The sequence below is a fragment of the Equus quagga genome, chromosome 2 (genome assembly GCF_021613505.1).
Source record: "Equus quagga isolate Etosha38 chromosome 2, UCLA_HA_Equagga_1.0, whole genome shotgun sequence".
Taxonomy (NCBI): Eukaryota; Metazoa; Chordata; class Mammalia; order Perissodactyla; family Equidae; genus Equus; species Equus quagga.
In genome coordinates, this window is record NC_060268.1 from 44,642,203 (window position 1) to 44,669,397 (window position 27,195).

Below are 27,195 nucleotides of genomic sequence, written 5' to 3' on the forward strand. Positions count from 1 at the left end.
ATATCCTAAGCCGCTGGAGCGTGTCTGCCACAGGAATTAATTTTGCTGTATTTGTACAAAGAAGACCTGCCACTGGGTTTCGCACGCCATTCACTCTTCAATGTCCACACTCAGGTGGACCACAGTGGCACAGATGCTTCAAGTCAGCAGACAAGAGATTGTGTCAAACGGCTTTAGCAGACGGCATAAAAATTTCCCAAAAAGGTTTTCCTTTCATTTACATTTAGCTTAGGATAATATTAAAATCTACTTTAACAATTAATAATGACGATGGGGGAGGGAAGTGATTTCAGGAAGTCCTGAAATGTAGAAAAATAAAAATCTGTTATAGGTGAACATTTTGCTATTTAGGATTCAGAAAGCAAAGAATGCATACTGAGATGATCAAGGGCTGACCACATGGATGTTATTCATTGTAATTCTGTTAGTAGAACTCTGGGCTCCCAAAAATGCATCCTGTGGATCTACAAAGAAGAGCAGTCGACCACTGAAACCACCGTACCTTTGAAGAAAGGCTTTCCGTTTGTAATTTCTTTTGTGGCGAATCCAGGTCCTCTGGGACAGAGCTCCTCATACTCAGGTGTGTTTCTTACAGGACACTCCTCACATTCCTCAGTACCCCAGGCTGCCCCGACAGAGCAGCAGCAGGCGTCCATGCGGTGGCGGCCAGCAATGGGCAGAGTGCACTCCTCGTCCTCGTACCTCAGGAAGCAGGTTTCCAGGCGGATATCTGCCAGAGGGAACGGAGGGAGGCTGAGGAGAGCTACGCTGTTTGCACTTCCCCAAACTGCCAATGTTGTGTTAGGCAAAGTGCAATACACATAATAATTCACTATATACCTATTGACTAGAATTCAATTTTTTCCTCAAAATGACCTTAGGCTTTGTGGTGGATATTCTCGCCTAATAAAGACTCTCTTCTCTTTGGCAGCTCATATTTACTTGCACCTCTTATTTGTGGAAAGTTTCTTTTCAACTTTAGGCATCTTCTGATATTGCTACATAAGGACAATATTCTGAGGAACCCTGCCACGCTCTTTTGGGAGATGTTTTCTCCCTGTACAGACTGTGACTATTACCACTGCATGCACTCCATGATATCTTGGCGTCTCCTCTCTAGCGAAAATCAAACTGCAGTCTCTGTTGTTGGAGAACATCTGAGCTAGTCCAGCACCTTTTCCTTGGATCCACTTCATTTCTGGAGAGGTGGAATGTTAACTCTGAAATGAGGACTGCCCTACTTGAGATTAGAGAGGAAAAACAGCAAAGAAAAGCCATTCACTCGTCTTCTCAAGTATGTCTTTCACTCAACATGTGCTTGTGTGCATATTCTTCTGGATACACATGGGAGCCTGAGCTTACTTTACTGGTAGAAAACTTCTGAAGCCTTCTGGGCAAGTTTACATTCAGGTTGCCTATATTAAGATGGATACCTTTTTGTGTGTGTGTGAGGAAGATTGTTCCCGAGTTAACATCTGTGCCAATCTTCCTCTATTTTTTGTATGTGGGATGCCACCACAGCCTGGCTTGACGAGTGGTGTGTAGGTACACACCCAAGATTCAAACCTGCGAACCCTGGGCTGCTGAAGCGGAGTGTGAGAACCCAACCACTATGCCACTGGGCAGGCCCCAAGATGGATACTTTTTAACCGAATTCCTTTTTTTTTTCTTTTGAGGAAGATTAGCCCTGAGCTAACATCTGTGGCCAATCCTCCTCTTTTTGTTGAGGAAGACTGGCCCTGAGCTAACATCCATGCCCATCTTCCTCTACTTTATATGTGGGACGCCTACCACAGCATGGTCTGACCAGCGATGCCATGTCCGCACCCGGGATCCGAACCAGCGAACCCCGGGCCACCAAATCGGAACGTGCGAACTTAACCACTGTGCCACCAGGCCGGCCCCTAAATGAATTCCTAATTAAACATTGAAGCATCTTTCAACTGGAGAACTTGGAAGAAGGTTCTCATTAAATGCTGATTCCTTCTAAACAAAGAAGCTAAGACTCAATGAGATTAACTGACATCTATAGCTACAAAAAGACTCTAACCTTTGAATTCCAGCTTTTCTATTCCATATTGCTTACATCATAAACCATAAAGTTCTACTTTTAAAGGTTTGCTAGTTCTAATTTGTAAGTGATCCAAGTCTGTTAACCACATCCTAATCTTTTAACCACCTAGAGTAGTCCTTCACTAAGGATGCTCTTCAGAGTAATAATACAGTTTTAGATACACAATGTGGCTGAGCATCATTTCCAGAGTCATGGACTCAGAAACCAGCGATCCAAGGGACATATTCCTGGCAGTCAGAAGCCATAGCAGTAACACCAGAATAAGTCTGCCAGACCCCACAAGTACGACTGTGTGATCTCAAACTTGCTGCCACTGTGAGTCCACAAGGCAGCTTTCTAAGAACTCAAGGTTCTTGTCCAGTCTCTTCCTCATCATTGTCACTTGGGCTCTCGCAGTTGGCATGGAGAATCCCACCATGACTGGGAGTGACAACAGCCCTAGGCTCCCTCAGTTTCACTCTTCAGGACTATGGTGCTCTTCACTCCTGATACCCACAAGAGTTTCCGGTAAGGACCTGTTCTTCTGGCCAATGGCATGACATACCTAGCAGGCATGGGCTACAGTTTCCAGTTAAGTGAAAATGTTCTCACCAGAATTCCCCTTGTACTCTACAATCCATGACATTTAGGGGGCAGATTTAAGAGCTCTGGAATAACTGTGATGGTAGTGATTTAAAGAATAGTTACATATCAATAAAGGACTAAAGTTTCTCTTCACTAACATGTTCTCTATTCTTTTTATAAAGAGTGAACAAAGAGCTGAGTCAGGAAGGCTATATGTCAAGGAAACCACCACAGATCCTAACAGAAAAGCTAAATTTGCGGGGGATGGGGGTGGGGGGTGTTTGTACTTAGAACCAAATATTCAGCTATCTTGTTAAGTGAGTTTTTAATAATCTTTAAAAACTGTTCATTAGAATTTAATGAGCTCAGTATTTACCTAAGCAGATCCTCCCTGTAGCATCCAAAGTCATTCCACTGGGACATTCACACTTAAATGATCCCTTAGAGTTAATACATAAGCCATTTTTGCATACTCCCGGGAACACTTCACATTCATCTATGTCTATGAAGAAAAAAAAAGCATGAAGTAAATATATCTGTACAACATCATTCCACTTTATTCCATTCATGGAGTCATAATTATTCTCACAACAGAAAAGGCCATTTGGAACCTGATAAATTCACAAAACTACTGTGCCTCCAAATAGCTCATGTAGAATTTCTGGGATGTTTGAATAGCAACCAGACTGAGGCCACCAACTACCAAAGATATAAGAGTTTTGCCATTGGTCTCAGGGAGTAATTTTTGAGTTGCAGTGACAGAGAGCTGGTATGAGTTCTTGGGGACAGCTCTGGGTACTGTGGACATCTCAGATAAGGCCCCACAGGCCATATAATTAGTTTTATGAGACCAGATGTCTGGAAGTAAGTAGAGAAACAGAAACTCGGTCTTTCAAATTAGCAAAGAAGGAATACCTTGAATGTGAGCATAGAAAAAAATCCCACTGAAGAATACGTGGGGCCAGTCAAAGGAATCTCTTTTGAGAAGTGCTGAGACATTCCCATAACTAGTTCTAACTCAGCAGTGTTCTCAGGACGGCCTGTCAAAGGGTTGGTGGTCCCAGCTTGAGTTGGGGAGCGTCAAAAGATGCTCATGTTCATTCATTCAGCATTCACCCAAAGTCTCTCAAATGTACCAGCCCCAGTCCTTCCCAGTTTGCTTAATGGAGAGCAGTATGTTCACTTAATTTGGAAAAATATTCACCATCAAGTTAATCCAAAGAAAGGCACTTACTTGCCAATGCCAAAAACGGGGAGTGTTAGTTAAGAAACTCACACACTGTGTCTCTATTTAGAAGAAACTTTCCAAGCCAGGGATGTTAAAAAAAATATTCTAAATCTTTCCTTGCAAGAGAGATAAATGGGGAGGGGGAAATTTACCTTCTGGGATTTTTTTGTTGTTGTTCTGGCCACTTGTACATCAAAATATGCTGCTGAGGTCAGATAAGTTATTAACAGTGGGTCTGGACCAGAGAAAGGCCAAAGGATTCAGTCATCATTTGGAAAGCAAGACCTTGGGTGGGGGTTGTAGCGTTCCTCTTTATTTGAGCAGGGAAAAAACTTCATTTCATCCCACATATGGGACTAATTGATGTTTTTAAAATTTTTCAGCTGCTGTGTCATGTCAGGTTGTGTTAGTCACCCTGACCTATGTCTATCTGGGACTCCGTGAGAAAGAATCACAGCAAACTGGAGAGAGTCCATGCACACTTTCAAAAACGAGTCAATAGAGTTGGTCCTTCTAAACCATCCGTGACCAAGAAACAAACAAGAAACAAGAAAACCAGGACAAACCAAGAAAAATACAAATGGTATAGCCTCATTAAAAGCTTCCTTTTTTCTCTTCCTGATGGATAGCACTTCGAAAGTACAGTCACTCTACACATGGTCAGCCTAAAACATTTTCAGCCACCCTGTCCTTTGGCCACAGTGGTCTGACACTGGCAATAGCATATATATGCTTCTAACGTTAACATCTGTTATGTTTTGCACTTCTCATTATTTTTTTTCTCTGCCGCATATTTCTCACTGTGAACTTACATGACAGCTTGATCCAGTCCAAGTTAACACAAGCATTCTTCAGCACACAGAAATTTATGGTTTATAAATAATCATAAATACCTTCACATTGTGTTCCTTTAATTCTTGAATAGCCTCTACCACATATGGGATCTGTAAAAAAAATAAACAAAAACCAAAAAACAAATTTGAGATAACACTATCCAGACTTTGTAGTTATGACATAGTATAAGAAACATGAAAAAGGACCTGGAACATGAATTAGATTTTGTTGCTATGAATAAGTCTGAGATAAGAAAGTGTTTCTGAGATTACATAGATGAAGAAGAAGAATGAAACGTCTCCTGAATCAAGCACAATTCCTCTGAGATATCCTAAGAGATCCAAAGGTACCCTAAAGACCATGCTAAGGTGATGACTAAGAAGGAAATGGACTAGATTTCTCTCTTGCTATTAGCCCTAAAACAGGAATCGCCCTACAGGATTTCTGTAACATAAATATGGAAAACGAAATCCAAACCTTGAAGGTCTCATGCACTGCAGCATTCAGACTCTATAAATTCATACATTTATATACCCAAACATCAAATCAACAAAATCATCAGCAAGGCGCTCAAGCCTCAGCCTCACAGCAGATTCAGAAATTTAGTCATGAATACTGGTGCCTTTACATCAATCGGTGTTTTGGAAGAAAATTTGCGCCTATAAAAATCTTGGGACCCCCAATCATGAGGTTCCTGAGAGAGCCAATAGGAATTGCTGTTCCAGGAAAGCACCACCAGCTAACCACATTACAAAGAGCTGATAAAAACAATAAATTAACCAAATCCCATAAAATGATTGTCCTTGACACTCTTCTTGGTTTCTTATTCAGCAACATGTTTCATTGAGGTCATCAGAATTAAATCTTCTAAAATTCCCATATGAACCTAAATGAATAAATACTGGGCTTCCCCTTTTCTAAGAAAAATGATCAGTGGAATGGGCACAAGAGCCTCAGCACCCGCTTCTCTTACCAACTTGGCATTTGCTACATGGGCTTCCCCAGGCAGCACCAAGGGAGGAACAGCACTGGGACTTTAAGATGGCTCCATTGATGTTGATCTCACACCGTCCATCGATGATAGTCTGCCAACATGTGCCCTTGGTGGTTTCTGCAGAGTGGAAGAATGATATTTAATAGATACTTAATAGAATCTATACCAAAAATACAAAGATGTGCACTGGAATTACAGCAGGAATGGCATCATGAAACAAGAAACAATGATCATTTTTAATTTTTTTCATCCATACTTAAACTCTTCCGCAGTAAAAGCGGACACTAAATAAATATATAAGTAAATAAAACAGCAGCATTGATAAACATAAGAAAATCATTCTCAGAAAGATAAATACCTATGCAGATGGTTTTTGTTGGATCCAAGGAACTTTCAGAAGTACATTCACAAATAAAAGAGCCCGGGCTGTTCTTGCAGGCTCCGTTAATGCAAGGACTGGATTCACATTCATCAATGTCTGGAACAACAACAGATCTATATTACTGCTAAAAACTAACCCTGGGCACGAATGAATATTTAAACTTTGGCCTCAATTGTTGCCCCGCAGTCTTCACTAGATTGTGAAGCTGACATAAATAGACTTTTTTTCTACAGTAGATAGAATGCCAAAGACAGGAATCGAGCGCATCTCTACAGTACAGAATCTGAAACACGACTGAAACTTTTCATTCAGAAAATTTGGAGCAAATGTAAGTGTGACTTCTGAATTACTAACGCAAATAGCATATATGCAATATTTTCTTCAGATATTAAATGATGGCGAATAAAATGCCAATTGCAGACAAACGCAAAATCAACACTTTTAAACGGCATTTAAACGTAAAATAAACAGCAAGTAAAATGCCAGTCGCAGGCAAGTACTGTCAGTAGCTTACAAGTTCCATTTGGGGTCACAGAATCTCAACTAAAGGAACATAATTGTCTAAAATAGGAGACTGTAATTTATCCTCATGGTTTTCTAATGGCATTTCCAAAAGACAGCAAAGTACATGGTAGAAGAACAAAAATGCAGTTTACCTTCACAGGTTTTTAGGTCGGGTTTGTATATAAATCCCTTGGGGCAGGTACACACGAAACTTCCCGGAGTGTTTCTACATTGTCCATTGTCACAAAGTAGACTGTTTAATACACATTCATTAATATCTGGAAAACCAATGAAAAGGAACTTTTAAAAGAGCCCATCCCTTGCATACAACTTCTTTGCTTTCTTAGGTTAGGTTTTTAAGTTATAACGATATGATCAATTCAAGCAAAGAGGCAAACTCTTGTACCTTTGCTTTTTGTCTAAATTACCTAATTTTAGGAGAATATAGGCTTGACCTGATTATGTATACTAGACGTCTGCAAAGTCTAAAGTCATCAAACATTACTCATTTCACTTTTTTCTTTAGCAGGAAGAAAACCTGGATTTGCGGGAAATCATTCATCTTTACTTTATATAATTGTTTCATAGCGCCAGAATTCAAAGGACTAATCCTATTGATTTAAGGAACTTAGTAAATATTTAAAGAGTATGGTCCATCTTTGATTTGTGTTAGTTTCAGGATAGGTGCTTCTTCCTTAGAATAATTTAAGGAATTATATTATTGTCATAAGGAATTCAGACTTGAGATTCAGAGAGCTAAGGAAAGGTCCGTGCTTTTAGCTGAATAATAGCCCTGTCTGATGCAAAAATCTAACTTTTAGATATGTATGACTTAGATAATTTAGGAAGTGTGGAAATTACCCAGTTTGTTATACCCCTTTGGGCTAAATTACATCACACAGCCTACAGAATAGGCTATACATTCACAAGGAATTTTTTTTTACACATTGAGAGATCCTGATTAGATTATCATTTGACAGGCTGGTAGCCCTAACATAAGGGAGACACAAATTCAGCACTGGAGAGCTGCAAGGGGTTCACAGAAGTAAGTACACTTAAATCAGCAACATACTTATAAAGCACTTAAAATGTGGGAAAATTGAGTACAAAGTTATGTTATTGTCTGAGCAAAGAGCATGCTTAGAATTCCATCAAAAAAAAGCTAACACTTCTCCAAAGGGTCAATATTGCAATTCTTAAGCTTTGATGATGTCAGAAGAATCCGGAACTTTAAATTGAGAATTGATGGTTAAGATAAGAACAGCCAGTCTCTGGAGTCCTGTATGGGAAGTGGCTGGAGTGGGTCTTTGATCCCTAACTTCATACCTCTGAGCATATTCTGAAATATGAACATACTTCTGACCTGAGGCCAACAGGTTCAACTTTGGAGCATATACTAAAGCATTGAAGGAGGAATCCTTCCTGCCTCCCAATCTCTCCCTTTTGCTTCCCATGGGGGGATTTTTGGATGAAGCTAAAACATCTCCGTATCTTTCTGACCAGCCCAAATAAATAATGATTTTTTCATGTCTGCCAATGAAGAGAGGCTCTTGTAGAAAAATGAAATAGTAAAACCTGTTTTCAGTTGAGTCTACTTTGAAAGGACCACGTGTACTCAAATAACAACTGTACCCTAAAAAGGGGCCCTGATGTTAAGGGCGTGAGAGAGGAAAAATTCATTTCTCAAAAGTCAATGTAGACCACAAAGAAGGCCAGGCGAGGCTTGGGCCAGCAATAAAAGTTAGGGGGAGAAAAAGAAACCTGTAGTCGAAAGAAGAGAGTTCTGTGATAAGATTGTAGCTCCCCTGACCTGCTTCCATGCTCTGTTTTCTTAGGCACTGGTTTAGCCTGAAACTCAGATGAAAGCTGATTTAAATGGGGGCAGATGATGCTTTGCTTTACTGTTAGTTCTTTTTATGTGTGTGTAACCGCTACATATTAAGAAGGAAAGCAGGTGAAAAGATTCAGAGTAAGATTTCCACTTTTTCCAAAATAACTGATATTTCTACCTTGCCCATAATGACAATTGTCAGTAGCCCTAACAAAAAAGGCAGCTATTACGTGTGCAACTCTGGTTCAACCTGCAAAATTAGAGAACTGTACATTGTACAAGAGGCGCAGTATCCTTACCATGTTCTCTTCAAGTGGTTAAACAGAAGACCAAAAGTAAAAATTATTTACAAAAAATAGTGACAGTATAGTAAAGAAGAAGAGAATGTTAGAGAGTGTGAGCACAGGAGACCTATAGAAATAACTCAGAGAGGTGCACACAGAGCCAGAGGGGCAAAGACATTGAGGGCTTATTATAAGATGTCTGAAGTTAACTTCCCACTTCACCTCACTGTCTCTGGAATCCACTCCCTTTTCTCCATTTGTACAGAGATAGAGACTAGACCTTCACCGTGTGTCACCAAGTAAAGCTGCCCACATTGTTGTAATACTCATATCAGAGTGTTAATATAAACACAGAATTTTGTAGGAGGAGGAAGTATGATAAAAAAGAAAGGAAAAAGAAGAAATGGCCAAGTATAAAAAAGTTGAATTTGAATGAAGGCCTTTGTAATAGATTAAAAGAACTGTAGAGAACCCTGTACCCTTTTGTGGTACAAGGATTTCTGAAGGAGTCAGAAATAGACAATTAGGCTGGAGGAGCTCTGGAAAGATGTGTACAATGATGAGAGGTCAGGGGACAACTTACGGATATTTCAGAGATGGTCATTTTTTTAATAGTTCAATATAGTATTATAAATTTTTAAAAAATATTCCATTGATATGGCCATTTTTCCTTGTCCAAGGGAGTAAAGTTCTATATGATATAATTTAATCCGATTCCTTTTATAAGATAAGGTGTCACTTGTCCAATCAAAAGCAACAAGTTTCTTGGGAGACATCCAACTATTTCAGCAAGCTCCCCAACACCAGAGGACTTCAAACGGTAAAGTAAAGGACCATGATAAAGTGGCTTGATACCTGGGGACATATAGGGGAAGGAACTTTCTTTTCTTGGGTCAGAACATATGACGACTCTCTAATGGCTGGATGGGAGATAGCTAAGTCCAGCACCCAACAAGTAGTTGATACTTGCTAGACTATATGTTGAAAGAATGAAAAGTAGGACATTCGTGTTTATTTCAATCTTCAGCATCTCTGAATTATTACATGTTCCAAAGACTGACCACCTTACAGCAGTACTTTTCAAATTCTACCACTAAAATATGACTAATGGCAGAAGAGGGTAAGCTCCCACCTCTAATCCCTAAATGGCTTTCAGAAAGTAAAAATATATTTGAAGCCCCCTTTCTATTGTAAAGCCTATTAATTTTCATCTTACTCCATGAAAGTATGCTTGCTTTGACATAAAATGTGTTTTGCCTCCAAATCAAAAGACGCACCATCTTACATTTTGGTTTTGCTACACTCTGGTAAATTCCCACAAGTATGAATCTTCCAGTTTTAGAAGCCCAACTTTAGGAAACTTGAGGTAGTATGCCACTACACTACAGAACGGACAATACATTTCAGAAAACTAGTCTAGGCAACTGGAAAAAGATGAAGAAAAAATACTGGTGCCCACATTGACCATTTTCTTCCAAACCTAAGGATTTACTTAGTTATTGGCTGATACCTTCATTAAGGATTGTTAGAGCATCAAAAATGGTGTTATTAGAGAACAGCTATTACTGAAAATAAACTGAGTTTTCTCTGATTAAATCTAGTAAGTGGTTAGGAGAGAGTTGGTTTTATCAAGAGTTGTGTCCTGATAAAAAATAGGGATGCCTTTGTAGCCACATGAGAATGGCTCACAATCTTTACTTTTTATACGTCTAAGGAGCTTCTCTTTTACGAAGTGAATATGATAGATGAATACACGCATAAATTGTCAAGATTCAGCTCTGCAAATTTTAATCAAGACATGTATGTGCCACGCTGACACTCAAAGTGTAGAGCATCCACTTGCCCAGTCCTTTAAGCTACTCAAGGGCAGCTCCCTTTTGAGCATCAAAGGAAGGAATGCATGATGCATGAAATGTCCTAGAAAACAGAAGACACTTCTTACCAACACAGTTTTTCCCAGTTGAATCTACTTCATATCCTGAATTGCATATACATTTGTAGGTCCCACGGAGATTTTCGCAAATTCCATTTGGGCAAATATCAGGATCCAATGCACATTCATTTATATCTGCACCACAAAAAGAAGTTAAAAATCATTAACTTTCTAAAGTAAACATCAAATGAACTGTCAAAAAAAATAACATTGCAAGAAATGTAATGACCTTAAGACCTCGTAAAAAAAAAAAGTTTCACTTTGATGAGAAAGCTTGATCCCTTTTTCTCACTACAAGATATTCTGGGTGAGATCTTCCTTCCATCAGTCCCTGGGAGGAACTTGGCATCTGAGCTGGAACTACAAAATTACCAATCCTTAGTCAAATTGAAGGAAGTCTCCTGGACTTCTCCTTGTCCAAACATCAAGATGGAAAAGTGGATCAACTGCAGAGCCCGAGTCCCTATAGCTGGTCTCCCTGTACCAGTCCATCCCTCTTCAATCTACTTTCCACACTGCCACCAGACTTAACCTAAAAACAAGACGATTGTGTCATCGTCATGGTTCAAACTCCTGTAGGTTCAAGAATATCCTCAAGATTAAATTAAAATATGAACTCTGTTTACTCACTTTAAACTTCTCACTCTTCTGTGAACTTATAACACTCTCTTCACTCTATGCTGGGCATGTCTGGAGTGGGCCCATGCATCGATGTGAAACCCCTTCAAACACCACCTGCTCTGGAAAAGCCTCTGCTACTCTGCCCAGATGAGGCTGGCCTCTCCCTCTTCTGTGCTCTCATAGACTGAGGGGAGCTCTAATAGTCAAGCGCGATGCACAATGACAATCAGAGAATAGCTAGTCTCAAATCTTGGTGCCTGGTTCTTCTCTAAATCAGGGTTGACTTTTTTTTCCTTTTCTAGGTCCCTATTACAACTTACTTATTCCTCACTAACTCCTCATCCATCATAAATTTCCTTACTTTCCTTCTTTACTCCTTCAAATATCTCCTCCCCATCTTCATCCACACATAAGAATGAAATCAATCAAGTTGAATGAACTGACAATCAATTCAGCCAGTCCACCTTTTTTCAGAACTCTCCTGAATCAAATCATTTTGTTTTATATTAACAAAATATAAACCCTTCCTCTTTCTTGTCACTTATTTTTACACTTGTTCCAATTCTCCCTTTTAACTTTAATTCCTTTTATGGCACTGATATTTTTCTAGTTCTAACTCCTACACTTAAATATTTCATTCTCTGCCAGCTCAATTCATTGCTGTCACTGCTTGCTACAAAATATAAGATGGCTCCCAATTGCCATCTTACAATGACTGAGCACTGATAATGACTTAGAGTTAAGAAGTTGTGCAAAATGTAGATGGATAGCAGTTCAATTGAGCTCATAATCCTGAATTGCACTTGACAGTGGAAGATCCAAAGGAGGCCCAGGCTGCCGCTTCTCGTGAACGAGCAGCCACACTCATTGCATCTCATCCACAGTCCTCCATCAACCGCCCTGGGACAGCACCCAACCCTTCAGTATCAAGCCCCACACCCACATCCAGCAATCCCAGGACCCACTGTGCCATAGTTGCTCTGCCATTGGAGGATTCTAGCCAACCCAAGTACATCATGCAGTGATGGCCAGAGAGTGGGTCAGACCAGACTGGTGTAAAGGGGCCAACTGGAAACCCACAGGAATGTCCAGTGCTGCCTCTGCACACGCTCAAGGTAGTAAATTTCAAAATAAGTCCTTACCACTGCCTGCTGACGTCATTCCTGGCCCACTGCTGCACAGTGCCTGATATTCCGCTGCAATAAATTAACAGATAGTAAATGATTCCCTTGTTTGCACAACAGGTCAATCCTGCCCTTAGCTTTACACACATAATTTCCTCCAAAGTGAGTGGAACTGAAATAAAGTGGTAACGGAAAAGGAGGCATCTCCCAGGGGGGTCACCATTACACCAGGCTCCCATTTAAAAGGCTCCGCATCTCTGAGAAAAACCACTTTTAAGGACACAGGCAAGTTACAGCAACTCCTTGTGCAAAGCAGTTTCGGAAAAGGTGTTTTTCCTATAACTCGATTTGGTTCACCAGGGAACACTTTACACTTACAGTGAAATGTGCCTGTTAAAATGTGGTTTCTTAACTGTTAATAAAACTTTCTCCCACCGTCTTGGGATTAATTTTGTTCCTAGTGAGAGCTGTTTTTTTTTTTTTTTAGTACAATCAAGTTCTTAATGTTTTCTCATTTCTCTCTGCAAATTCTCCAGCCTCCACTCACAAAAAAAAAGAGTATCTATGCTTGCACTGAAATGTATTTTTAGAGTTAATTTCATCAGGATACTAGACTCACTCTATATAATAGGTCCATCAGGAAAATATTGCATAATGTTAAAATTGTGAGATCTTATTGAAGAAACTGAGGTATATTGGATACGTTACCAAGCTGTGATGGAATCAGATTTCTATTTCTTAAAATTGATAGAATGTTTTATATACAATCCAACAATATTTAGATGAATATGAGTGAATGATGAAAATGGAGAATGAACTGGAAACACACTTTATCCAAGGAAAAGAAACTACAGTGTCCCCTTAGTTGCCCCTGGTTTCTGACAACCACAGAGTCTCGTGGCCAAATGCAAATCATTTGTGCGTAAGTGGCAAGAGAACTGGATCCTAGAGATGGGCCTTTTTACAGGGGTCATCTGCAGCTCACAGCTGAAGCAATACTATACTTTTGCATACTAGAAAACTGTATTCCTGATGACAGTGGATGCAAATGAGTTATAGAGACAAAAATATTAAAGTTGGTGCCTTCAGAGCCTGTGCCTTCTAGCAAATGTACATTTAGAAAAGTGATGAAATCTCTTAATTTTTTAATCATCTTAAAAGGGGCCAGAATAGGAACAAATAGGAAGGTGTCTGTCATTGTGTGTTTGAAAGGCAGGAACTGGGAGCAAAAAGAAATACATCTTTATTCTCTCATGTCAGCAATTAATTAAAACATTCATGAAATACTGTAAGTAATAAAACAGGAAAAAAAAATCATGCCAGTTTTATAAAAGGCACTTTTACAGTTAGTGCTAAATTAGCTGATGCTTGGCCTGAGTGCGGGCAAATTATTGTCATCACTCTTTTCCATTTGGGCAGGATCTCATACTAGACTATTCTTTGTAGTGAATTCAGATCAGCATGAGTTTGAATGCTGATGACAATGCTTATTGCTGGGGGTCTTGGGAACAAGCCCTTCCCCTCTGTTAGCTTCCTCTTTGATAAAGTGGAGATAATGACACCCAACCCACATGGTGGTTCTGTGGATTTAATGACAGGACATGTAAAGTGCTCGGCACAATGCCAGGCACAGCTCAGGTACTTAATCAATGATAGGTGTTGCCGAGCTAACTCAGGGTTGTGCCATGGAGACAGTGGTATGGGAATAGATGAGAAAATTCCTAATAATTACACTTCCATGAATTTAACAGACTGATTTTCTGTGAGGAAGAATGCTCAGCAGCCAGTGAGAAATAGCTTCATAGTAGCTTGCTTGACTTCCAGAGCACAAAGATGAGCTTTAGATGTTGCAGGGTTGGAGTTTTTCATAAACTGACTAAAGATATTCCTCTGGATATTTTCAGTACCTTTAAAAATCCCCCCTCTCTCCAGAAACGAAGGAAATCCTACATTCAGTTCCCTCATGATTTGGTATTTTCAACTAAAGAGGTGAAGAAACCAAACCGAATGAAACCACTTCCACATGTGAACCTCTTCTGTGCAAATTCATTCAAGTATAAACAGAAGCGAGTGAAATTGGGCCTCAGTTTAACTCTCTTTCAGCTTTACTGCTTAAAGTAATCTGGTCTCTTTTGGTCATCTTTTTATAAGCCCTCTTCATTTTCCTATGTATCATAAGAATTCTTTGGGGATATACTTGGTCCAAAGGAAAAGGTAAAAACAAAGAACTGTATGCACCAAGGGTCCTGGATTCTAAGTTTTGGCTCCTCCACTCATTCAATAGGAGAAGAAATCATCTATACTCTTGTGCACTGGTTTTCAAGATACCTATCTATCCTGTAAATTCAAAGTATGTAAGAAATGTAATTTGGAAAGCTAAAGTAACATACAAAAGGCTGATATTAATAATATACGACTATAAAGCTACATGGAAGTAATTTTGTTGGATAAAATTATATTTGTACACAATGTAATCCAAGTATATAAACACATCTTTAACTGATTGGTAATCATATATAAAATGATCATTTGTATATTATTCACTGGGTGAAGTAATCAGCCAGAATAAAGTTTTCTTTCTTTAATTGGCATCCCTCATTTCTTTTAAAGTCTTCCATTGAACTTTCACTAATTTCTCATAATCTATTTTAATTTCTAACTCTGTAATTTCCAACATTATCATTTTCAAAATGACAAATGTTTAAAAATTGTGAGTTAGTCTTTCATTGATTGTATCTAGACTAGAAATGAACTGACTGACTCTTAGATGAAACCAACCAATCAGAACTACATGGTTTATATATTAGGTTTAACTCTATTTTTTTTTTTTTTAAAGATTTTATTTTTTCCTTTTTCTCCCCAAAGCCCCCCCGGTACATAGTTGTATCTTCTTCGTTGTGGGTCCTTCTAGTTGTGGCATGTGGGACGCTGCCTCAGTGTGGTTCGATGAGCAGTGCCATGTCCGCGCCCAGGATTCGAACCAACGAAACACTGGGCTGCCTGCAGCAGAGCGCGCGAACTTAACCACTCGGCCACGGGGCCAGCCCCAGGTTTAACTCTATTTTAAGACATTAGAAGTCAACTGCCAAGCTACCTTAAAATTACGTTCAAATGCTGACAGTCTATTGCTTTAATTTCAACAAACTATTTTTGCCTTACCAGTAGAAATAATTTATAATTGGAAAGGATCTTCTGGATTACCTAAGAAACTCATTTTGTAGAGGAGAAAACTAAGGATCCCTTCTCCATATTATTCTATTTCATAATTCTGTTTACTAATGTAAGCCATCTCAAATCCTTTTGAAAGCAGGTGAGAAAAATTCCTAAATAAACAAAAATCCACAAAGACCTAAACCCTCCAATTAAGTAATTTGTCTGCCTGTGGCTGGGGAGCAGAATTGTGACTGACCAACTGATTTTCTTTTCACTGTGCCATGTCACTTCAAATTGAGAAAAATACTTTTTCCCTAGGGTTGAATAAAATCATTTAGGAAAAGCACCCCTAAATCAACATGAGGGATTTGAACAAAGCTCAGAAATGGCCTTTTGGAAAAAAGCTGGAAATATTCAGGTAACCTGAAAATTATTTACTTTTGCACTGTGTAAAATTCTGCTTCTATAATAGTTCCTGCAAAATGCAAGCACTGTGAAACTACTTTAGAAAACAAGGCAAGCTGCATGTATTCCAAAGTGCACGAATATTATTGAGGTGGAGGAGCTCAGATGGGAGGCACAAGTGCACTGCCTATTCCAAATGACTGTTAGGATTAGTGAGTAATGCGTGATCAGACTCTGACTAGCCCCTGCCAAGACCCTGGGAAGGTACATGATGTACCTGGAAAGCACAATGTAATCTTTCTCTGTGACTTCCATAAATGCAGACCGTGGCAGAAGGCTATCAGTATGAGGGCATCTTCATGATACTACATACCTGAATTCTGTGCAGGACACGGCTGGCAAGGTTCCCCAAATGCATATTCGGTGTTGGCGCAACAGCATTCAGACTTAGTAACAGCACCAAACAAGGGTTTGACACACTGGCCTCTTTTGTATCCACCATAGCACGTGCTCCGCATGTGTGTGTCTAAACAGGAAGAAACATCTGTCATCACACTATCGCTTCAAACAGATGAGAACCCTCCAGGTCAAAGTTGAAGCTGTCTTTATTTATCCATTGTCCCTGTTCTAACTCACAGACAATGCCTCTGGTATTAGGTCTGAATAGAAAAGAAAAAACAAAGTAAAGCACATTCAGCTTCCAAGCACTGGAAACCAATGACCAGACTTTTTCAGTTTTCTAGGGACTATCGTGGTTGACCCAACTGCAAAGCCCTTAAGTGCTGGGATTATATCTCATTCATTTTTGTCTTCCCCAGGCCTGTACAGAGCAGGCATGTAATAAACGTTGAATGAATGATGGATGACTGTTGAATCTCACTCCGTGATAAATAAGATCTTCATTAGTAATGTGGTCTACCTTAACATAAATGTGCAATGATTGAATGTCTGAATTATGCGTACTTTTATAAAGGAGGAAGTTTAATCTGTAAAAGGTTCATTATCTACATCTGTAGATGTTGGTTAACTAAACAGTGTCATCTTTACCACCAGGGAGGAGATTTCCAGCTATGCCCAATCCTCTCCCAATTCAAAAGGATACTGACTACCTTTCTTAAAAACAATTTGGATAAAATTTGTATCTATTTCTCAACAAACCTCAAACTCCTTATAAAGCCACATAAAACTATTATCATGTAAGTTTCTTGATCATGCATATCCTCCCTTGCATTCTATACTTTCCTTTGGACATTAATTCTCTATGAAAATGTTCGCCATGAGATAATGAGCATATTCAGGCCAATTTCAAAGACCATTATCAACAAAGGAGGGTTGGAGAAAATTGAGGAAAACTACATGATTCGGAAAGAAAACAGGGAAGGAGAGGTGGGGATTCCCTTGGTTTTCACTTATCTCAGTTCAACTTTCTATCCTATAAATTACTATCCAACTTATGCAAGAAGAGAACTGATCCTGTTGTCTTCTTGCTCCACAAATATTAATTATATCAGGTCTGCTATGGTAGAGTGCATTTGTTACTGGCGGGTTTTACTGACTGACAGAGGGTGGATCTATCACACATCTAGTCATGGCTTAATCTTACCAACACACACACGTCCATCCAGACCCACGGCCAGTCCAGGAAAGCATTCACATCTGTAGGAGCCGTCAGTGTTGACGCAGCGCCCGTTCATACAGATTCCAGGTGTTTCACACTCATTAATATCTGTGGTGGGGAAGAGCACTTATTAAAAATGAGGTGACTTTTATCTGAAACTGTAACACGTTTACAATTCTGTTACAACATTTGAAAATGGGGAATATGGAAAATTACATATAGCATCAATAATAAAAGCTCAATGAAATGCATTTTCATTTCTCTGTAAGAGAACAGTAACAAAAATTGAGAGAGATAAACTGTCTGAGTTTATTTCTTTCCCATAGAAAGCTATTTTAATAATATTATCCTGAGAAATTTTTTATCCAAAATAAGAATCACAAAGGCAAAAACAGAATCAGAAGAAGGAGGAAAGTGACAGATAAAAGACAAAGGGTCTTGTGTAATGTTTCACATGGCAGTTCTTCCAGGACTGCCAGAAACCCAGCTTGATAATAAACTGCAATTTTGACCTGGGCAGAAAGCTTTTCCTTTTGGCATCCAATACCCCAGACTGGTGTCCATTCCAGTATCACCCATGCCTTTGCTCTCTGGGACAATTAGCATGACATTAAGAGACACAGAACTAAAGCCTTGGTGGAATGCCATAGAAAAGGAACACAAAATGAACATAGACGATTTTGATGACCATTCCTGGCCAACAACAGCACTGTAAGCAACTGGAACCCAGCAAAGAAAAATCTTTCTTCAGCATTACAAATATTTTATAGTATCATACGCGTATAGTTAGGGAGGTCTGGTAAAAGACTTTATTGGACACATACTAATAAGAGCAGAGATTTTTTTTCCCTCCTTAATATGGGGAAGTAGAAACTGTATCAAAATTGAGTTTTGGAAAACATATAACACTTAGCAGCAAGTCATTTTATAACAACTCCTTTTATAATATACAACTAGTGTATGTGACTATTTCCTTTCTTCTGACCTTAAAAAGGCAAATTGAGACTGAAACACCTCTGTGTTTTACTTAGCTTGTGTTGTTTGGCACAAAATATCCTCAGATGGTCCAAGATTCCGTGTACAGATTGTATTTTGAAACAGCAGTTATATTTAAATACATGAACTTAAATTGGTTCAGTTACTTGTGTCACCTTTATGTCTAACTTGAGATCTACAGTGAAACAGTGGTGACTACAGCCTGAAAAGTAACACAAAGGCTTTTTACTGGGGACAGAGATGTAACATAGACGCAGAGGGCATTGCTCAAAGTGAACGGCCTCAACTTTCAGAGAGTGATTAGGGACCCCATGCTGTTCATCAGACTATTTAATTGTAGAGATTAAATTAGCATTGTTTATTCAGCTTTGAACAGTCCCATCTCTGTGGGCTCCTAAGTGCTCAGTGAAAATCTTATCCCATGATGTCAAAAGAAAAATTATAGAAAAGAAGAAATTCAGCATACATGGGATTTCTTTCTTTCTTTCTTCTTCCTTTATTCTTATTACAGTGTGTGTATTCCATGTTGTCTATACACCAGTAAAAACGAGACATAGGTAAGAATATGGAGCATTCTCCCTCTCTCCTCCTCTCTTTCTCTTTCTCTAGCTCTGACTCGTAAACCAGAATGCTAAAATCAGAACAAACCTTTCAAGTCATCAGGTACTTTCAAATGAATGGGACAACCATTTATTGATAAGATACTATTTCACTGGTTGTAAACAGTTGCAAAACCTAGTTTCATCTATGAGGTCACAATGTCTTCTGAAATAGTTACATCAGCATTATCTATCAGCCACACTTAATGCTGAGAGGCTGCAGCCTGGGTCACCAGCAGCCCATTGGCACTGAAAGTGCCCTGTGGATAGGTAGGAGGAATATGTGTTCTCCCAAAAGGTCTGCTCACAAAGGGGCTTTCACGTTTCCTTCTGTTATTTTGTTTGGAAGCCTAATTCCAAATATTCCAGCAATCATTCCCTTCCCCCTTCTTTTTTACTCATACAACACTTAATCTGCACAATTTGGCACTTTGTTGTATGCTTTCTTACATTTTAGAATATTTCCAAGTGTTAATCTTGTCTTCCCAACTGTAAGTTCCTCCCAGCACAAGGCTCAATTTCCTACTTCAAATTTGAAAAACTCAAATGTTTTCTCTTCCTATGAAGGCAGATTTGCACAATATTAAGAGCCGTTGATGGGAAGGTCATAGAGAATGCAGGTAAACAACCGAAGGCTACAAGTTCTTTTAAGCCCAGGGAAAATGCACATCTTGCCAAAGGCTTAATACAAAGTTTTCTTCCATAACCCCTTTACCAAAGCTGTCCACTGGGGGCACTCAGAGAAGAGGCACCACAAGACCATCCTGCTTTCTCAGTCTTGAATAGCCTGATGTTCCATACTTCTGTGCCTGAAACTATGAGCAGAAGGCATTGAGTGCAGTGTTTTAGCAGATTTCCTGGACCTGTTTTGAGTATGAGGTTGCTAGAGAAGTCTGGTTCCAACTCAGATCTTGGACCCAAGTACAATAATCACTTATCCCTGGCTACATAAAGCAAGAGGCATTAACCACAGATTTATCTCTGATGACTTTTCTGAGGACCCCAATGTTCAACAGCACAAACAAAAATCTTCATTTTTGCTTCAATACCTGGAGTGATGAGATTATTTCAAAAGCTACCAAGCTAAACAATGGCTCTTGGTCCATTTATTTCTTCTGCCTAGTCTTGTTTCCCTTTTTGCTTATGTGACTTGATGAAGTCTAAATAAACTGTCCATGAAAAATTTCCTGTTTCTTATGATATCTGAAGGATATTATGAAGAAGAGATCACTACAATAAAAGGCTACAATATTCTGTCCAGGTGAAGATGTAAGAGGTGGCAAATGACAGCCATTAAGAAGCCTGTCATTATTCCCCAACTGCAAGGGAGAGAGAGAACTCAGCTTATTTAAAAAGATGTTCACATCTGTTGGTAGACCAATTGGTAGCCTTTCATTTTCTACATAGCCTTTCAGGCCCCTTTCAGAAGACCCCAAACACTCTTTTTGTAATAAAAACAGTCTTCTGGGTATAAACTGTTGCTCTCTGGATTGCTGGACTTAAGAAGGTGTTCCAGTCAGGTTTCCTAAGCCAGAATTAGGGGTACTTTAAATGAGGAGACTCAATAAGGAAAAGTGGTACCTGTAAGCAAGGTAGAGAGGAGAAAAAGCAGGTGAGGAATATGATTTACAATTTTATAGCACGAACCTTTGCAATAACGCCCATCTGATGCCAGCTGAAATCCAGGTTTGCAAATACATTTAAAACTGCCATCTTCATTGATACACATTCCATTAAGGCACATGTTTCTTATGCTGCATTCATCCATATCTGAAAAATGCAAAAGATATATTTTCTTACAACCAGAAGAGTAAGCTTACAAAGGAAGCCAACCTGAATGAATATAATTCTGTTTCCCCACATTTCTTTTTTGTTATTAAAGCCTAAGGCTAATTTTCATCCAAGTTACAGCATACAAAGAGAAAGGGGGCCATATGAAATATTTATCTCAAGTTCTCAATTTTTGATGAGAATGTGCGTGCAAACTATAGGGCTAAATTTATTTTACGACATATATCTATACACATATACATGTATGCACATGTAGATATATAAATATGTACATGTATGTATATATATGAAATTCATATAAAATTACATATAATTTTATACATATTTATGAAAGTTAACTCAATAAAAGCTATCAGGACTCTTTTTTAGGAACAGCAGTTTACAAACTGAAAAGTGTGTTAACAGCCTAATGGTTATATTTACTTCAAAGATCATATTACCTCTCATATACTGAAAATAAAATCAAAACTAAGAATGATGGAATTTGAAAGGTATTTAGGCTACTTCTTGATTCTTTAAAAAGTGGAAACCAGAGGACAGCTTGTCGTTTGAAGCAATTTTAAATAGGAGTGGGAAAAAATGTATTTTTAAAAGGCAAGACTTAACTACGGATTATAGCCCTGCCAGCTAACCTTTAGGAGACCTTGATCACAGGGACAGACCTTTAAATTCATCAATATGTTATTTTATGTAATATTACAGCTGTCTTGGGAGGCCCCTGCTCTTCTAGACATGATGTGTTTTCACTTACAGGCTTTAGTCAGACCAATGTAATTTATGATTTTTTTTCTTTTTTTAACAGGATTCTATCCCAACTGAGAATTTTGGCATTGAGTCTTTGAATTGAATCACTGAGATAATATTCTGCCAAAAATGTTTCTAAGAACAATTTTGAAATTCTTTTAATGTATGAATAGATTCTTGGGATCATTCCCAAAGACGTTGGGAAAGACGATAAGAAACATTCTTCATTTTTTGCTAAAGGTCTAAGAAGTGGAAACTCATCAATAATTGTCATATTTTCAACTCAGGAAAAAATGGCAGGGGAAAAAGACAAAATGTTTGAAACAGCCCAATTCAAAATGAGGTGATTAATTCAAGAGGCAAAATAAAAGGCTGGCTCTCAACAGTCAATGTTTCTCTCAACAAATTTTACATTTTTGATACTCATTACTAGTATTTTATTACTAGGCAGACACTATAAACACAAGGATTACAAATGATTAAAGAATATACAGGATTAGGTGGACACACCTAATTCTATTTTTAAAAAATCTAATATAAAAAAATCCTAATCCTATTTAAGTGATGCTGTATTTTTTATAAAAATGTGCAAATTCTGGGGCTGGCCTGGTGGCGCAGTGGTTAAGTTTACACGTTCCACTTCGTTGGCCTGGGGTTCACTGGGTCGGGCCCCAGGTACCGGCCTGCACACCGCTTGTCGAACCATGCTGTGGCAGGCATCCCATATAAAATAGAGGAAGATGGGCATGCATGTTGGCTCAGGGCCAGTCTTCCTCAGCAAAAAGGGGAGGATTGGTGGCAGATGTTAGCTCAGGGCTAATCTTCCTCAAGAAAAAAAAGTGCAAATTCTGATTGTATAAAATTAGGAAGTAACGATTTATGCTACGAAAGTTTCATCATCACAGTGACCTTTAAATGGCAAGCTCTCCTCATGTATTTGAAATGTTATTGGACTCTCAGAAATGTGAATTAAAGGCACAAATATGGTTGAAAATTATGCTTGCCTCCCAGATAATAATATGTGAAATATATTTGATACTTTGAGCTTTCACTCAATATTTGGCTTGGTCTTATTAAAGACTTCTGATACTGAAACTGCAATGGAAGGAGGGGAATAATATTAATACACTATTATTATTGTCAGACTGCTATTACCTTCACAGTTCTTCCCATCCCGTGTAACGTGAAAGCCTGCATTACACACACAATGGAAACTGCCATCTGTGTTGATGCAGCGTCCGTTATTGCAGATACGGCCATTCTGCAAACATTCATCAATGTCTAAAATCAAAGTTAAAACAGAAAAAATGACTTTACTTAGGGCATTTAAAATTATTTTCTTTCTCTCTCCCTCCATCTCCAAACTTGTGATCTTAGTGTTGGGTTTTAATTACATACTAAATAATATTCTTCAAAATAAACTTGATATCAAATAATGTGAGATTTGGGATTACTAATTAGAGTTTGCAAGACATATGACAGAAAAAAAAGCCAACATAATAGCATTCAATCTAACTGTAATTTCTAATAAACTCCTTAAATCTCTGTTCTGTAAACAAAACAGATTCTTCTTTACCATTTTCCTAGCTAATTTAATAAGCCAGTATATATCATTATTTATATCGAACTTTGGCTGGAATCTTTCAACACACGCTTGAAAAGGCAGATCTTAAAGCTATATCAGAAGAATAAAACAGAAATGCTATTTAAAAAAAATAGTTTAATTCCATCTGAAAACCATCAATCATATGACTCTGAAATGTCTACCTTCCTCATGGCAGTTCTGGTCCAAGTACGGTTTTTTTGTTTACATGTTCTTAGTCTCTTTTATAACTTTGTGAGCATTCCATCTACCAGATAAAATACTGGTACTGTGAGGGTATTTTCCCTTTTTTCTATTGCATTTAATATTGTGCCAAAATAAACCACAGTGCTTGCTAGGGAAGTGTTAAAAATGACAATAACTCAAATAACTTATATCTGATCTCTCATTTAAATATTAATAATTAACCCAAAATGGACAACATGGTACTTTGGATTATCTGTTCCTTTCAGCTTCTAGGCTACATACCTGGATGAACATCAAAGAGGAGGAACACGAACTGCCTTGTCTACATAGCAAAAAATCTTTGCCAGGGCTTATTCCCCAGAAGACAGAGACTAGAGAACTGTGTGGAGTTGGATGTGAGCAGATCTATCCATGCAGAGCTGAGGCCACATGTGCCTGAGTATAAGCATCCGAAACATCCTCTGGACGACAAGAATGTGCCTTCACGGCATATCGGTTATTCTGACTGTCTCCCTGCGTCTGCACGGTGTCTTGTGGTTGACCCTCAGACGCACTTTCTTTCTGGGCAGATCCAGCAGCGGTTTCCACACGAGTCATTGGACTAGCCGAGGCAGTCTGGGCTCCTTTTCTGTCTGATCTTTGTGCCAACAACCTACGATCTTTTTCTCTCTCATTTATTTCTTAATCCTTGCTAAAATCTGACTTGCTCCACACTCCAAAAAATAGTAAAAGCCACATATTCTTGAGCAGACTTTTTTTTAGGATTCTATAATCTTTTGAGGCCCAAGGATAAAATAAACAGGATAAAGAGTTCGGCTTTTTCTCTCCTCACTAATTTCAGAATGCCATCGGGCTCCCCACTGCCTCACAAGATAAATTAAAAGCTGGGCATTCAAAGTTCTCTACTGTGTTTCTGTCTCTTCTGTCCCCTTCTATTCAGCCCATCAAGTACTTCTCCTCAGCTGAGTATACAGCCTTTCTGACTATTCTGTGGTGGCTTTCATCTACTCAAAACTGTGAGCACGTTATCAATTTCTTATGTTTGGGATGAGCTTAGCACCAACCCTTAAAGACAATGCTTGAAGCTTTTTGGGAATCCTCAGTCTCTAATAAATTAAGTCTCAGATTGAAGAAAACAACATGAATCTACAGTGGCTGGCCCTTGCCCCAGCTGAGTGCTCTCAACGATCTCTTCTATCTGCTTATCTAATAGTGCAGCCTTCTAGACGTTGGTTTCATTTTATTTTCTACTAGTGCAAAATGCCTAGTACACTGTACCTGTTAATTATTTAAACAATAGTTATCATATTAAGAAAGTTCTAAACTCAGTTTAATAGACTATTCATATTTATAATTCAATTAAGCAGGCCATTAATAGAAATACAAGCAGGTTGAAATGCTGAGCTCCAGTTTTCTTGGCTCAAAATTGCCATTTATAAGTAGTGTACTAAAATACACCGATGGTAGGAAATCTTTAAGTCAGAACCACATTCAAAGATTTTGAAACCAATGACAGATAAAAATAAAAACTTCTGTACGTCTTCAACTCATGTGAAGAGCTTTTGCGAAAAGAGGCAAATAAAACTAACCCATTAACAGTTGACAATTTTTTTAAGTAAAACAAACTTCCCTACCTTTCCTGGTATTTAATTTTAACAGAATTGGCTCGCCTTTATCTGGCTTTACTGGGTCAACGGTACAGCTCATTCTGTGCCAGATTCATAGAGATACAGAGAGAGATTTGAGTTCTCTGAGGGTGAGCAATACATCTTACTTCTGTCTCAGAAACTTAGCTCATCAAAGTCATTCAATAAAAGGCATCGTGGGTGGCTTAATAAATTAATTAATAAAACCTGAAGGGAAACTTTTGCGAGGTAACATTTCTAGCAAACTTTACTGTGCACATAGATCACTGGGGGATCTTGTTAAAAGGCTGATTTTGACTCAGCAACTTTGAGGTGGTATCTGAGATTCTGCAATTCCAACCAGCTCAGGTGAGGTTGCTGCTGACCACGCTAATAAGCAGCACAAATGTACAGGCTACTTCCTCATCCTTTAGACCTTTCCATCAAGAAAGTAATCGCATACAATTTCACCTGAAATTTTCCTCAGTTTCTGTGTCAACAAAGGACAATGCCATTCCCCAGTTCTCAGATTAAAAATTAACAGGTAATAGTGACAAGGTGAAAAAAGTAGTGAAAATAAGAAGTTCCCACAAGCACAGAAGCATCTTTTAAAATAATTTGAATGTTTGCCAAATTTTGTGATGCTGTCCTTTGGAGGGACAATATGTGGAATTAAGTACAAAAAGTGACAGGAGCATATCAGCCTCTCCTGGCAAGGGTTATTTAAACTCCACTGAACTCCTTTGAAGCAAACCCCTCCCTCGGCATGCACGCCCCATATTGCAAGGCGGGCCCTACCTCGGCACTCTGTCCTGGTGAGTGTGCTCTGGTAGCCGGTCCGGCACTGACAGGTGTACGAGCCCTGGTTATTGATACACTCTCCACCAGCACAAGGGTTTTTCTCACATTCATCAACATCTGCAAAACACAGTATATTTTAGTAAGAAATTAAATAGCAATAACTCATAACTCTGAGACCATTTATTGGTTTCCTTTACATGTTAAAATACTTTCCTTTTAAGAAATAAATAACACAATGAAAGGATCTTTTTTCTTTCCACTACAATATATCGTGTCACCAGCCACTTGAAGGCTGGTTGAACAGTTAAAGTGTATCATTTTCCTGTGTTGTTTTTCAGAGAAAAATGCTGAACACATAGCAACTCAACACTCTGAGCTAATAAACATTTTCTCCTCCTTGAGCCCGGCCTAAGGGAACCAAACAGGCGAACATTTCAGAAGTGGCTTATGGATGGGATTCGGAGTGTCTCTTGAAGCTCTATTTTTCAACAAAAAGAGGCCTAACCATATCTAAGCACCCCTTGCTGAGTTTCCCAAAGAACATTAGAACGAACCATGAAGGAGTTGCCATTTAAAAGGCAATTCTCACCCACCACAGAATCTGCCACCACTCCCCACCTCATCCCTAGACAGGCTCCCACTAGTTTTACAGTCGTTTAGAACTATCAGTCTACTTTGAGGTAAACTGGCTTATATTCTTCTATTTGCAAAGATGAGGAAGCCAAGGCTTACATTAGATAACCCACTTGCACAGTTACATGCTTCTTGCGGCAGGCGCAGTCTGATTTCACACTCCCCACCCCCAGCAAGCTATTCCCTTTTCTACTCGGCTCTGGATGACCTCTAAGGACTGGAGGACTCTCTCCTAATATGCTGCTAGCGGGGCTTTCCCATCACCAGGAAACTACATAGCACGAGGAAACCAACAACTGCTGATTTCTGCCTGAATCATAATTACAGAGTTGGAATTTATAACAGAACTAAGAGAGAAGTTTATATTTAAAAAATTAGAGAGCAACTGGGTGTTCTTATCTAATCCAACAAATAGCTTATTCTTGCATTACATTTCTTCCCTTCACTAGCTCAAATGCCTTGTGAACAACTTAAAGTTTCTCTCTTCAGTGTTTAATGACTAACCAGAGAGAGTTGGTTAAGTTATCCATTTAAATTAGTAAAATGCACAAAATTTCATAGTTTGGGGGTACTTTTAATGCTTTATTTTAATGGTCAGGCTTTTGGTAAGATGACTTAAGTTGGAGCTACGAGCAATGACTTGAATCTATTTTACAACGAAAGTTAAA

General features: G+C 38.7%; 1 protein-coding gene across 2 annotated transcripts in view; it reads right to left on the reverse strand.

Moving 5' to 3' along the window:
- FBN1 (fibrillin 1) overlaps positions 1-27,195 on the reverse strand; it is a 227,174-nt gene that overhangs the window by 75,794 nt on the left and 124,185 nt on the right. For both annotated transcript variants that reach the window (XM_046652577.1, XM_046652578.1), the window contains exons 13-25: positions 25,892-26,011; positions 22,835-22,960; positions 20,792-20,914; positions 17,535-17,657; positions 16,305-16,457; positions 12,392-12,445; positions 10,638-10,763; positions 6,733-6,858; positions 6,053-6,172; positions 5,674-5,811; positions 4,760-4,810; positions 3,015-3,140; positions 503-730 (exon numbers count right to left, since the gene is read on the reverse strand). In XM_046652577.1, coding sequence (XP_046508533.1) covers positions 503-730; positions 3,015-3,140; positions 4,760-4,810; positions 5,674-5,811; positions 6,053-6,172; positions 6,733-6,858; positions 10,638-10,763; positions 12,392-12,445; positions 16,305-16,457; positions 17,535-17,657; positions 20,792-20,914; positions 22,835-22,960; positions 25,892-26,011 — 1,614 coding nt within the window. The remainder of the gene's footprint in view (positions 1-502; positions 731-3,014; positions 3,141-4,759; positions 4,811-5,673; positions 5,812-6,052; positions 6,173-6,732; positions 6,859-10,637; positions 10,764-12,391; positions 12,446-16,304; positions 16,458-17,534; positions 17,658-20,791; positions 20,915-22,834; positions 22,961-25,891; positions 26,012-27,195) is intronic.